Raw genomic sequence first — 11,916 nt, forward strand, 5'->3', positions numbered from 1 at the left:
GCAAGCTCATTTGGAAGAAAGCGAAAAAGTTGAGAAAGTGTGGTCCAAAGGGTTTTCCTGGGTAAACAGAGGTCACAGCAAAGGAGCAACATCAGTGTTAGATGGAAAGGGAAGAAAGTAGAAGGGCCAGTACATATTCACACACACACACACACATACACACACACACACACATACACATGCACACACACATATACACACACATACACACACATACACATACTCACACACACATACACACACACATACATACACACACAACACACACACATACACATGCACACACACATATACACACACATACACACACATACACACACATACACACACATACATACACACATACTCACACACACAACACACACACATACACACACAACACATACACATGCACACACACATATACACACACATACTCACACACATACACACACATACACACACACATACACACACATACACACACATACACACATACATACATACACACATACACGCACAACACACACAACACACACACATACACACTCACACACATATACACACACATACATACACATACTCACATACATACACATATACACACACACAACACTCACACACACACATACACACAACACACACACATACCCACATACATACGCACACACACACATACACAACACACACACATACACACACATACACACACACACACATACACACATACACACACACATACACACACACATACACACACATACATACATACACACATACTCACACACATAACACTCACACACATACACGCATACACGCACAACACACACACATACTCACACACACATGCACACACATACACAACACTCACACACACACATACACACATACATACCCACATACATACACACACATACACACATACACATACACACACATACTCATACATATACACACATACACACACACACACACGCACATACACGCACACACACACACAAAGACAGAAGCTTTTTCCATATGCGAGCTAATTTATCCTAAGAATATGTGCCATTATCTCCACATTTCCAGGCTATAGAGGAGACTGACCAGGTTTAGTGGTTCATGTGAGGCCACTCCTTATCAGTAATGGGATTAAGATTCAAGTTCAGCTTTGTCTTCCTCCGAATGTCATTCATTACTCTGTTTCATTTGTTCTCACAGTGTGAGTTTCTTGCTTGGAATATATACTTATTAACCTTGAGCAGATTGGTTGAGGTGTGGACATAAACGATTCAGCCAATGAATCGAGCCCCTGAGGACTGGAGTTATTAGAATCAAGTCCATTCCCAAGTTCTCTCAAGTTCTGATTCTGTGAAGCGCCTGAAATATATTTCTGGACGATGAGAACTATATTCTGATCCAAGGTTAAATTTGGATGCTGCTTCTCAGAGATAACACTTCGGTCTCCAACGACACAGCTGGCCTGAAAGAAATATCCTTCCTCAGCACATTTCTGAGGTTACACGCTTCGCTTTACCTCACAGGAGATGGGGGCGGCTGATTCATGTTGGCTTTTCAAAAAATACCTTGTTTGAGGCTCCAAGTTTGGACAGAGACCCATCGAAGAAAAACTGGAAAGAAGAGCGACGGCGAAGAGCCCCCTGCAGCAGAGGTTTCTGCATTGGGGCGCCTGGCTTGCAGACACCCCCGGAAACGCCGGGCTTCGCAGCGAAATGGGTCCCTCCGGGGAAGCAGGGATAATGGGCTTTCACACCAAAGGAACCTGAGAAAAAGCACGTGAAACACACTCAGTGAATAAGCAGACGCATAAACGCGGTCCCTCGTGTTAAGCACATTGTTGCAGAATGAGCTGTCGTGTCTCTGTTCCTCTGTGATGCACTGAAAAGAGATGGTCCAGGAAGCAGGCATACAACGTGCCCTGAGAAACAGAGGGTGGGGAGAGCAGGGAGATGCAGGGACTAAGAAGGACAAACTGGTTGTGAGACTGATGCACCTCGAAGGGAAGGGGGGGGAGGGCAGGATGAGATGAACCGGAGAACCTCAGTGCATATCTGCATAACCAATGGACACGGGCAGTCGTGTGGGGAAGGCTGGGGGGGGGGGGATTGGGGAGGAGGGGTCAGTGGGGAAAACAGGGTCTGTGCCCAAAGCGAACAGTCTGTCCTCCGGGTAAAGTGGGGAGCAAGGGGCACGGGATGGCTAGGAGGTCCCCTGTGCTGGCAGACACCTGGCGGAACTGAGCACAGGGAGTTCGTGCTGATGCAGTTCCTGAGATCAGAGCATCTCTGTTGACAGAGGGGGGTGGCGCATTCGTATATTGGGGCACCGTGACAGGGCACCGCAGACTGGGGGCCTCAAACAGAAATGCATCGTCCCCCAGCCTGCAGGCCGGAGGCCCAGCTCCAGGGGTTGGCAGGGCGGGTCCCTCTGGGCTGTGCGGGGTCTGCTCCTCGTCCGCATGCAGCCCGCACCTCACGTTGTCTGTCCCTGCACCCCCGTGCCCCCACGGTAGGACAGCAGGTGCATTGGATCTGAGCCCATGACAGTGACCAGCACAACTTGATTACCTCTGGGCAGGCTCCCCAGAATGTCACACCCTGAGGCCCGGGGGGTTAGGGCTGGACGCATGAATTTTGAGGAGCACAAGTCAACACTAATTGTCACTAATGTAGAAAAAGAGGCACCTGAGAAGGTGGATTGGACGTGGTTTCCCAATTTCTGACTTCCTTGGGTATCATGAGAAACTAGAGGGATTTTCTCCCACAGGGTTTATAAACCCTGCCCCTGGGTGCAGTACGTCAAGAAAACCTCCGGTGCGGTCCCCTGGGTGCGGTACGTCAAGGAACCTCCGGTGCGGTCCCCTGGGTGTTTGCTAATCAGTCCCCTAATGGAAGTGGAATCACCTTCCTCTGCACAGACACGGCTGAATACGTTCCGTTCATTTACTCAAGAGACACGGACCGTCCCGTCCTCGCGGACAGGAGGAAGGTGGCCATTTTCACAGCCCGAAGCGGGGTTTTCGGCACCGCAGAGCCCCCCGACCCCCACTCTGCACATCACCAGTGAGACCCGCTTTTTTATGCCTGTTCCCTGAGGACCAGGCCGCCAGTCCCAGCTCACGAATGATGATCCCATGTGCGCAACTGTCAGCAAGTAAACGTGATGCAGTCAGTACCGAGCATGCTTGGACACATCGTTTGGTGTTTTGTTGTTATTTTGGTTTGTTTTTGTTGATCCTCACCTGAGGGTATTTTTCCAATATTTTTTAGAGAGAGTGGAAGAAAGGGAGGGGGAGAGAGAGAGAGGAACGTTGATGTGAGAGAGACACCTCGATTGGCTGCCTCCAGCACGACCCCAGCGGGCCAGGGATTGAACCTGTACCCAGGTTCATGCCCTTGAGCAGAATTGACTTTGCGACACTTTGGTCCACAGGCTGACACCAACCACTGAGCAAAACCGGCCAAGGCTGGACTCGCCACTGTAATAAACATCACTGAACGTCCGTGACTGGCCAGAAACAAAAAATAACTCGGCGCTCAGTCTGGGGCCCGAGGGGCGAAGACGAAGGGGGGCTTCCTAAGGGGGTCCGTCGGCGCAGACCGAGGCCCGCGAGGCCGGAGCCACGCAGCTGCGGTCGGAGTTCCAGCAGGGCCACCGCCACAAGTCCCCTTGGACTGTCTGCCTTTGGGACTGTCCTGCTAAGAAGGCACAGGGCGCGAAGATTTCGCGGTTTTACGTGGGAGCTGGGAACTCTTCACTCCATCATTTGGAATCTCAAATACCAATAAAACCAATTACATTTAGAGCATTTTAAGAGAAAGGAGTGGACATGCTCAGCTACCCTTGAAAATAGACAGAGTTGACGTCATCCCATCCGCGCGTCGCACCGGAAGTCTTCCTTTCCTCGGGAGCATCTCCAGCGTAGGAAGATCAGCCGATGAACCGCACAGGAAATCGCGGGGGTTGGGGAGGACGGACCAGCAATCAGCGGTTTCGTCGTTGACTTAGGAGGCCACTCGTCACGGGTTTTGAAAGGCTGATCCGGCCCCATAGAGGTTTGAAACGGTGGCCTCTCTATGGGGTTGCAGTTACTCTGCTCCTATTTTTAAACAAGTGTCTTTTTTGAAATCCCAAGTTTCTCATTGAATTATAAGCATTTTGCTCTTTTACCAAAGAATGACTCAAGACCCTTCCAGCAGACGTTCTCCAACACAACACCTTAAAGCTGCTTAGGAAGGGTTTTCTTGGCTTATTTGAGCAAAGATTCACATCTGTTCCTTACTAATTGCCACCCGGCTCATCATAACCCAGAAAGAGAGGTACCTTGTCCCGTGTCACAGACGAGAAAGTCGGGGCAGGAAGGGCACAGGTCAGTAGCACCAGGTCACAGTGCTGGAGGGGTTGCTTCAGGGGTGGCCTCCCCAGAGCTCTGAGCGCAGGGACCCTGCTCGGAGCTGTAGGTCACTCTGTCCCTGGGTCACGAGGGTGTGTCCCTCCCCAGAGCTGCTGGCTGGGCTGGGGGGATAGTGACGTCCACGTTTTTACAGACGTTACTTAGACTCACCAGAGTGATCCAACATACTCCATCCCACGATGCCCTGAGATTATTTTATTTTTGTTTGTTTTAAAAACAAATCCAGTCCTGGTATTAGGTTACTTTAAAAACTCATTATAGCCCAGCTGTGTGGCTCAGTGGTTGGGCATTAACCCTGCACCTGGAGGTCACCGGATCGATTCCCAGTCAGAGCACATACCCAGGTTGTGGGCCTGATCCCCAGTGGGGGGCGTGCAGGAGGCGGCCAGTCGCTGTTCTCTCATCGATGTTTCTCTCTCTCCCTCTCTCTTCCTCTCTCTCTAAAATCCATAAAGAAAAAAAATTATTAAAAAGTTGTTGTCAGGAAAGGTAACGAGAAAGAGCCTGTGCCTGACCCCCCCTGGGGTGAACGACTAACCTGAGTCCCAGCTCCTCAGCCAGGCTCAACGAAGCCCGATCTGCTCTGAGAGGGACAAGCCTGCGGGGGTGACGCTCCGGCACCGGGGGGGTTGCCAGACCAGCCACAGCATCCTCGCCCCTGGACAGTGAGACGGGACAGGAGCGACCGAGGCCACACTGCCCGTCGGCAAGAACACCGGGCCGAGAGCGGAGTCCGAGGTGCGCAGCGGCCGAGCTCTCCTTGTCTCCACGAGGACACTGTCCCCCGGCGGCGTGTCTCCATCGTCCACCCGGACCGTTTCCAGACGAGCAGCACCAGCGAGGGCCACGCCGGAGTCCCGGCCAGAGAATCGGGCTCCTTCCTCCGTCAGGGCTCCTGACTGGTTACGGGAGTGAACGGGCCGAGGAAACAGAGACCTCGCCTCCAGCTTCGAGGCTCTGGACACCCCGAGGCACCTTGAACAGCCTCCTCCGCTTCAGCGTTCTGGGCTCTCCCCTCCCCCCAGGTCGCGCCCCACCCAGCTCTGCAGGTAGAGCTCGGGCAGGGAGCTCACCCTCCCGCGTTCCCTCCTGGAGGTCAGGGAGGGGTGCAGGGCCCGCCTGGAGCTTGGCCCCGCGTCCAGTGCACCCCCATTCAGCCGGGACGTCGGAGAGGGGGCGGGAAGGGCTCCAGCCATGGGCTTCGTCCAGCTCGGGCACCTCCGCTCCCCTGTCCTGTCCCCAGGCCCTGGCTGACCACGGCTTCTGGGCAGAAACACTTCCAAATCTGTAAATAGGCACAGTCACCCCTCAGCTACCCAACCGTAGACAGGACAGAGAAAAAGTAGTGAATATTTACCTTCTTACATGCTTCTCTTCCTTTCAGACGTCTGCTAACTTCCGTGGCCCAGCCACCCCAGGCCGCTCACACAGGCAGCTTGTGGCCTCTGATTCCTGGCTCAGAAGCTGTCTTCCCCCGGCCTCCCCATGTTAGCTCTCACACTCTCACAGTTGCTGTTCTTCTTGCCTGAGTTTCAGGGAGTCACTCCGCGCCATCGTGAGCCTTCTGCGCAGCGTCACAGGGTGGTGACATCCAGCCTGTGCTCAGACCCCGCGAGGCCGCCTCTCGCAGGACAGTCAGGCTGTGAAATCCGTCCCCTCCGCCCGAACAGCAGCATCCGACCAGCGGCGGATCCGCCAGGGTGTGGAGAGAGGGGGCGTATTGTTAGCAAAGGCTATTCGATGTTATAAACAGAAGATAACTTCCTTTTCTCTCTTTCTGATGCTGTACTTCGTGTTCTTGGCCAGACGCTCGCGGTGCAGAAGCGGTTACAGTCGGAGTGTCACACGATTCCGCAGGCTCTGAGCGTCTCCGGGGACCCCTCGCTGGGTGCGGACCCTTTATTTAAGGGGGTGGTTTACGACAATGGCAGGTAGTACATCACAACCACATGGGGGCTGTGGCCCAGGAGTTTAATCATCTGTTTTTTTAACTGTTCATCTATGTTCTGTTCGGTTTGTATGTTTTCCTGTCTATTCAGAAGTAAGATATCACTGATTTAAGCCTTTGCCCACCATGTAAAAACCAGCCCAAATTCTGTTGGTGTATAAAATACTCAAGTCAGAGGATTACGAACATTTAAATGAGGTAGTCTAGCTGGCCTGTGATTTGTTTCACGATTGGTGTTTCGTATTCTAATCATCAACGCGGACACATTCTATTTTCCTACTAAAAGCGGAAGGACATCTATTAAGGGCAGAAGGGAGTTTGTTTTCACAAATTGTCTTAAAACCAAAGACTCTCGATTCAACTTTCACTCTCCTATTTATGAGACAGACCTCAACTAACAACAAAATAGCAGTGTTGGCTTAATAACAAATGGCAATTGAAATTTGGTCTTGGAGCTGGGTACAAATAGAGGAATTACAGGGAGCAGCCCTCGCGTGGACGGGACAGGCCTCGCATGGACGGGACAGGCCTCGCGTGGACAGGGCAGGCCTTGCGTGGACGGGGCAGGCCTCATGTGGATGGGGCAGGCCTAGCGTGGACGGGGCAGGCCTCGCGTGGACGGAGCAGGCCTCACGTGGATGGGGCAGGCCTCACGTGGACGGAGCAGGCCTCACGTGGACGGAGCAGGCCTCACGTGGACGGGGCAGGCCTCACGTGGATGGGACAGGCCTCACGTGGACGGAGCAGGCCTCACGTGGACGGGGCAGGCCTCACGTGGATGGGGCAGGCCTCACATGGACGGGGCAGGCCTCGCGTGGACGGAGCAGGCCTAGCGTGGACGGGGCAGGCCTCGCGTGGACGGGGCAGGCCTCATGTGGATGGGGCAGGCCTAGCGTGGACGGGGCAGGCCTCGCGTGGACGGAGCAGGCCTAGCGTGGACGGGGCAGGCCTCACGTGGACGGAGCAGGCCTCACGTGGACGGGGCAGGCCTCGCGTGGACGGAGCAGGCCTCACGTGGACGGAGCAGGCCTCACGTGGACGGAGCAGGCCTCACGTGGACGGGGCAGGCCTCGCGTGGACGGGGCAGGCCTCATGTGGATGGGGCAGCTTGTTCCCTGGGCTACTGTGAACAAAGGAGACCAGTGTCACCATATTTTCAGAACTTTATAAAAGAAATCAAAAGACCATATTTTATGTGAATTATGTAATATTTGAATGCTGGCAACTAATTTGGAGTTTAATAAAGAGCCCATTGGGGCCTGTACGTGTGATGAACAAGCCTACATGGGCTGGATTTGACAGAGGACCTGGGAGCTGGCCCCCTTCACCACCACATCGGCCGGAACAGGAAGGCCAGCCAGACGTTCGTGCCACTGTGGACACATTTTCTCGACTCTGTTTTTTTCAAACTACATTTATTGGGGTGACATTGGTAGTTAACTTTATGTAGGTTTCAGGTGTACAATTACGACATACCATCCGTGTGCCCATCCCCCGAAGTCTGGTCGTCTTCCGTCATTTATGTCTGACTCCTTCACCCTCCAGTCTTCCCAGACCCCTTCCCTCTGGTGACCACCACTCTGTGGTCTGCGTCTATGAGTTTTCGTTTGTGTGTTTTTCTTGTTCGTTCGTTTGTTGCTTTCAGTTTTATATCTTGCATAAGAGTGAAATCTCAGAGTTCTTAGCTGCTTCTGTCTGACTTATTTTACTTAGTGTGACATCCTCAAGTTCCGTCCATGTCATTGCAAACGGCGGTGTTTCATCCTTTCTCAGGGCTGAGTAGTATTCCACTGTGTGCATCACCACATCCTCTCCATCCAGTTCTCTATCGCAGGACACCTTGGTCATCGCCATGTCTGGGCCCCCGTGAACACTGCTGCCGTGAACAGAAGGGCACCTACATGTGTGTGAATGTTTTCAAACGTTCTGATACCCAAGAGGGGGGTTGCTGGGTCATATGGTAACTCTACTGTTGATTTTTGGAGGAACCTCCAGACTGTTTTCCGTAGTGGCTGCACCAGTCCACGTCTCCCACTGTGTCTTCTTCCCCCGTGTCCACAGTGATCTCTTATGCACGATATGATTTTATTTTTGTGAACACTAAATTGGAAAGAAAGTAGGTTCAGGCCCGGCTGGTGTGCTCAGTGGTTGAGCATCGACCCTGCACCAAGAGGTCACCGGTTCGATTCCCGGTCAGGGCACATGCCCAGGCTGTGGGCCTGATCCCCAGTGGGGGGCGTGCAGGAGGCGGCCAATGTTCTCTCTCTCATCGATGTTTCTATCTCTCTCTCCATCTCCCTTCCTCTCTCTGAAGATAAAAACACAATAGAAATATATTTAAAATGAACGAGAGTAGGTTCAGGATGTTCCTTCCTATCTTCTTTCTCAATCCTTTCGGCTTCTTTCTGGGGACCCCTGGACTGGGCCTGGAGGACTTGCTGAGAGCAATCCACGGGAGACCCGCCCCAGGCGGTGGGTCACCACTAGGAAGGCCCCTCTTCAGAAGGTCCTCGTCCACCCCGGTCTCGGCCCCTGGGCCCTGACGCTAAAGCGAGATGACTGACTGCAGCCGGTCTCCGCCCAGGGAACAGAGTCTGCCCGCCGACCGGCGCCGGTGCAGGTGGTCACGGGCAGGTGGACGGGACGGACCCCCCGGCCATGGTGAGTGCTAATTGCACACTGTCACGGCATCAGTCCAGGTGCGGTCACTGACGCAGGGCTATAAAGCCAAAGGAGTTCCCGCAAACAGAAGAGGAAGAGGCTTGGTTAACAGCCAGGAGCGGGGGAGGGGCTGATTCACATGCAAATGAGGGTCAACCTGGAAAAGATGACACTGGGCGACGCCCCACCCCCTGCTGGGAGGATATAAACCCTCAGCCCAGAGTGACCCTCAAACACAGACACTTGCCACTGTCCCTCCGCTGGACCCCGTCTCCCGCCAGCATGTCCCACAGTGGCTGTTCTGGAACCTTCTCCTCCCGCTCCCTTGGCAGCTGCCTGCGCTCCCCGGGCCCCTCCTGGGGCTCTTCCTACCCCAGCAACCTGGTCCTCAGCCCTGACCTGGGCTCCCCCAGGCCCTGCCAGCGGGGCTCCTCTCTCCACAGGGGCCAGAGGACCTGCTGGGAGCCCCCCCGCTGCCGGACGTTCTGCTGTGACCCCAGCACCCCCAGGCTCTGCAGTCCCTGCTGGATGACGCCCCCGGGGGCTCTGGGCTGTGGTCTCAGCAGCTGCTCCCTGGGCTGTGGGTCCCGGGGCTCCAGACCCCTGGGGTACGGAGTCTGTGGGCTCCCCTCCCAGAGCTCTGGGTGTAGATACTGGTGCCCGTCTTACTTGACTTCTAGGGTCACCCAGTCTCCCTGTCACAGACCAGACTGCGGATCCAGCTGCTTGATCCTCTGCTGAAGTGTCTCCTGGTGTTCTCCGCCACCTGTTCAAACCTCTTCGTCCTCACCTTCCACAGGGCGTCCCTCCCTTATCTCTCGTCCCTGAATTCTCACCTTGTCTCTGCCGCAAATGACGAAAAGACTTCACTGGGGAAATTCTGTAGTTAATGTGTTAACTCCCCACTGCAGATGGAAGGGGTGTGATGGGCTTTCTTCCAAAATTGTACGGAATATCGAATCGTTATAAGGTAGTAAATTATTGGTTCTGATACCCAGCTGTGTCTATTGTTGCTAGTTGTTTATTTATTGGAATTTTGATTGCGATAGATAAAAAAGATATTATGAAAAGACTAATACGCACATTGAAATAGGCTGTGCAATCCTAGGAAGTGAGGGATTTGAACAAATTTTGAGGGACCGTTGACATTTTTTTACTCAAACTATAAGTAGTTGAAGACTCTTATTTGAATATATAGACTTTTATGAATTAAAATCTCAAAATCGGGAACTAGACGGGTCCCCTCAGAGATGTGGACGCTCACAGGTATGCCCAAGGGGTGAGGCAGCGGCCTGGGGGACAGTCCCATGAAAACGGCGGAGAACACAATCGATGCTTTGGCGTGAATGGTTAGGGTTCTACATGAAAGAGAAATTGGATAGAGGACAAATGGGCCTTAAATTATACCTTTACATAGATACCTATGATATAAATGTAAATGCAGACATCGATGTATGGACAGACATAGATAGACCTGTAGGCATAGCTACATAAATATAAACAAATACTCAGCTATAGATACAGATGATCATATAGACGACGTAGACTAGAGATAGTCTGATTCCCAAGAATGCTTTGCCAGATTTCAAGAAGTTAAGACATGACTAAATCTAGTGTGTGTGTGTGTGTGTACACACACAGAAACACACTAGCAAGAGATTTAGTAAATAGAAATATTAGACAAAGATGTTAAAATAACTATAATTAATATACTTGGAAAATAGAAGGATAGATTTTAGATACAGCTAGAGAGACAATTAGTCATTGTTCACCAGAATATATTTAAAATAAAAAATTAAGGATATTATAAAAATGTTGAATGGAGCTTCAGAGAATTTGGAAAGGTCTAACATAAATTCAATTGCTGTCCTAAAACAAGATTGTGTGTGTGTGTGTGTGTGTGTGTGTGTGAGTGTGTAGTGATATTCAATGAAAAATTAACAACTATTGACACGTCAAGATATTAATAAGTCCGAGAGAATCTGTATGTCATGGAAACAGACCCAGAGAGATTTTCCCAAATAGAAGAAGAACAATTCAGAATTGTAGGCAGTGTTACGAAGTCCGTGCGAGATGAACATGAAGAGAGGCCTACACCCAGGCCCGCTGAAGCCACCAGATGAGCCAGGAAGAAAAAGAGACCAACTTGAAGCAACCAGGCGGAGAAAATACACATCACCGTGTAAAAGGTAACCTAAGATTGACAACTGAATTCTAAGCAGAAAAAGGAAAGGTAGAAAATAATTAAATATCCTCCATTTCTGAAGAAAGAAAACTTTAGAATACTTGACCACTGAGCATTTGTTTCAAAAATAGCGGGAAAATACAGACGTTTTGAGACCATCAGAAACCAAGCCTGTCACTGACCTTCCGGCACTAAAATACACAGTAAATGTCAAAAGGAAAATGATCCCAGAATATAGCAAAAAAATATATATATATGTAGTCAGGAATGAACAATAATAAAAAGAGATACATTGGATACATTTAACAAAAGATTGCCCGATAAAAACACAAAGACAGATATGTATCCATACACATAAGCACGCATGAAATTAAAATACAGAGATTCCGCCCTGGCCGGATTGGCTCAGCGGTTAGAGCGTCGGCCTGCGGTCCGGAGAGACCCGGGTTCGGTTCCCGCTAAGGGCACGTACCTCAGTTGCAGTTTGTCCCCGGCCCTGGTTGGTTGTGCGGGTGGCAGCCACTCGATGTGTCCCTTTCACGTCGATGTTTCCCTCTCTCTCTCTCTCCTTCCCACTCTATCTGTACAAGAAATGGAAAAATGTCCTCGGATGAGGATAAAATAAAAAATAAAAATAAATAAAATACAGAGACTCCTAAGGCACAGCACAGCACGAACTGGGTAGAGAGAGGCAGCCTCATGATGTCTGACGTCCTTGCATTGAGA

At 51.5% G+C, this 11,916-nt stretch overlaps 1 protein-coding gene across 1 annotated transcript; it reads left to right on the top strand.

The window, feature by feature from the left end:
- Positions 1-9,287: 9,287 nt before the first annotated feature.
- LOC118617591 (keratin-associated protein 13-2-like) lies at positions 9,288-9,746 on the top strand. The gene has a single exon (XM_036243562.1). The coding sequence runs from the start codon at positions 9,288-9,290 to the stop codon at positions 9,744-9,746; it is 459 nt and encodes a 152-aa protein (XP_036099455.1).
- Positions 9,747-11,916: the final 2,170 nt, after the last annotated feature.

This window comes from Molossus molossus, unplaced genomic scaffold (genome assembly GCF_014108415.1).
Source record: "Molossus molossus isolate mMolMol1 unplaced genomic scaffold, mMolMol1.p scaffold_m16_p_5, whole genome shotgun sequence".
Lineage (NCBI taxonomy): Eukaryota > Metazoa > Chordata > Mammalia > Chiroptera > Molossidae > Molossus > Molossus molossus.

Bases quoted from the DNA above. Each gene is read 5' to 3' on its own strand.
- LOC118617591 (XM_036243562.1), top strand. From the start codon at position 9,288: ATGTCCCACAGTGGCTGTTCTGGAACCTTCTCCTCCCGCTCCCTTGGC.